The 2,735-nt window shown below is 34.2% G+C and overlaps 1 protein-coding gene across 1 annotated transcript; it reads left to right on the top strand.

Annotated features, from left to right (window-relative positions):
- The first annotated feature begins 258 nt into the window (after positions 1–258).
- LOC120074218 (gibberellin 2-beta-dioxygenase-like) lies at positions 259–1,746 on the top strand. The gene is made up of 2 exons (XM_039027272.2): positions 259–765; positions 930–1,746. The coding sequence occupies exons 1-2, from the start codon at positions 383–385 to the stop codon at positions 1,528–1,530; spliced, it is 984 nt and encodes a 327-aa protein (XP_038883200.2). The 5' UTR covers positions 259–382; the 3' UTR covers positions 1,531–1,746.
- The last annotated feature ends 989 nt before the right edge of the window (positions 1,747–2,735 follow it).

Raw genomic sequence — 2,735 nt, 5'->3', positions numbered from 1 at the left:
GCACATATTTTAGATTTCATGTTTTGCATATATTTTAGATTTCTTTTAAACGTGACCATAAAAATGGGAAAAATAAAAGTCCTCCAATAAAATATTATATTTTAACTTAGTACATATGATTTATGAATTTGAAACAATAATTGTAAAAGATATGATTTGAAATTTTAATTTCTGATTGGTAGACTAAATAATTGTTAGTTTAAGTAAAGAAGATAGAAACAGAGTCCCCCTTCTAAGGTATAAATACCAAGCAAACGAAGTGTTCTTCGCTGGTTCCATCCGAGTTTCGTTCTTCATTCTTCTCCCATTAAAATCCCTTAAATTCCCTCTCAATATCCTCTCCAATTCGAATTCAATCTTTTAGAAATCCATAGAATCCGCCATGGTTGTTCTGTCTCAGCCAACATTAGATTTGAACCAATATTCTCTTCTCCGATCAACATGCAAACCCACCGCCTCCTTCGCCGATATTCCTGAAATTGACCTCTCAGATCCAAACGCCAAGTCCCATATTATCAAAGCTTGCGAAGAATTCGGCTTCTTCAAGCTCGTAAACCACCGTGTTCCTGTCGAGTTGATGACTAAACTCGAAGATGAATCCCTCTGTTTTTTTAAACTTTCAGAGTCTGAGAAAGATAAAGCTCGCCCTCCTCACCCTTTAGGCTATGGCTGTAAAAACATCGGCTCCAATGGCGATAAGGGTTGGATTGAATATCTCCTCCTTAACGCTAATCCTCTCCCCATTTTATCCCAAAACTCTTTCCTGTAAGTTGCAAGAAAAAGCAGAGAACTCTGTTTTTTTCGTAATCCCATGTCTTTATAAGTTCACAATATTTGATAAAACAGAGTAAAACGGAACAATCTGTTTTCGTTTTCTTTTTTTTTTTTTTTTGTTTCCCTTTTTTTAATTTGTGCGGATGTTGTTGCAGCTGTGCGGCTGAAGAGTATGTGAGAGCGGTGAAGAAGCTAAGCAGTGAAGTGGTGGAATTAATAGCAGAAGGATTAAAAATGGAGCCAAGAAACGGCATAAGCAAGCTTCTAAACGACGAGAAAGCAGATTGCGGTTTCAGAGTAAACCACTATCCGCCATGTCCAGAAATGCAATCTTTGGGCGGACGAAACATGATTGGATTCGGAGAACACACAGACCCACAAATCATATCGGTTTTAAGATCAAACAACTCAAGCGGCTTACAAATCTGCCTCAGAGACGGCGCGTGGGTTTCAGTGCCGCCGGACGCCGGGGCCCTCTTTGTGAATGTCGGCGACGCGCTGCAGGTGATGACTAACGGAAGATTCAAAAGTGTGAAGCATAAAGTGGTGGCGGATCCGAACAGAGAGAGAGTTTCGATGATTTACTTTGGGGGGCCGCCGTTGAGTGAAAAGATTACGCCATTGCCGCAGCTTTTAGAAGAGGGAGAAGAAAGCTTGTACAAGGAATTCACTTGGTGGGAATACAAAACGGCGGCGTATAAGACTAAATTGGCTGATTATAGGCTTGGTGCCTTTGAAAAGAGTCCAAATTCTTAAGACTTTTTTTTAAAAAAAATATATAAATTTGTTTCGTTGACCAAACTTTAATTCCCTTTCCATAAATAGCAATTCGTATAGGGATTTTCTTGTTTGTGAAGGAATTATTGAAGGGAGACTCACACAATGCTGCCTTTGATAATCTTATATGGTTAGATGTATTTCCAACGTATATTTAATGGTAAGTAACAACAGTTATATTTTATTATCATAAAATACTTTGAATCTGTTATTTGTCACTTCAAATAATTAAGTATAGGATTTTGGAAGATAATACTCCCGAAAGTTAGGTTGAATTCAAATTTAACATAGTTAATTATTTATGATTTATTTATGATTATGACCCTATAATTTAGAGAAGTATTCTATATAAATTCTATATACACTTTCTAACCTTAAAAATGCTACTATTTTGTATTTTGTAACATTGTCTCCAATAAATTTGATCTTCCTCTGTCTCGTAAACGTAGTTAATTAACACGTTATAGTGAACCACATAAATTTGTGTATCGATTCTCTATTAGTAAATCTTTGTGTCGATTGTTTACTATTTTATGTTTCTATATTCTTCATTTTCGATTGTGTAACAAATTGTATTGTGATGGTCACGTATATTTTATTGACTATTAGCCTGCGATCTAGAACATAGGTGCAAACAAGAATGAGGAGAAGTTCGAGAAAACTTAGATATAATAAACATAACAAACCATCTCAAGATCCTAATTGTGCGACTACCTAAATTCACATAGAACATTAATTGTGTCAAATACAAACGTGGTATATATAATAAATATGGTCACATTTTGTTTGTTCTAAATGTTTTTTGCTCAAAGGTTGTAGAGTTAAATAGTGAATTATGATGTGAAAACAAGTTTCACTTAGAAAAGAAGGAAGGAAAACATGTCATATTCTTGTATGGTAAAGAAAATTAAGGAAATTTGAATCAATATGCAAGTTTTGACATTCATGTTTCAACTCTTGAGTAAAATTGGGACGACCTTTAAAGATATTTTTTTATTCTCAATTATTGACAAAGAAAACCAGGTAATACAAAAATAATTTAGAATTATTTTGGTTTCTTATTGAATATTGAAAATCTGCATGGTTCGTGGTTCGAATTCCCTATTCTATTATATTAAAAAGAAAATTCATTAAATTCTATTTAAAAAGTTTTTAATGTTCTCCCTTTAAATATTTGATATAAG

The sequence above is a fragment of the Benincasa hispida genome, chromosome 3 (assembly GCF_027475165.1).
Source record: "Benincasa hispida cultivar pf3 chromosome 3, pf3_genome.v1.1, whole genome shotgun sequence".
In the NCBI taxonomy this organism is placed as follows: Eukaryota; Viridiplantae; Streptophyta; class Magnoliopsida; order Cucurbitales; family Cucurbitaceae; genus Benincasa; species Benincasa hispida.
Note: the sequence above shows the minus strand (reverse complement) of the source record. Positions and strands in the feature narration are given on the sequence as shown.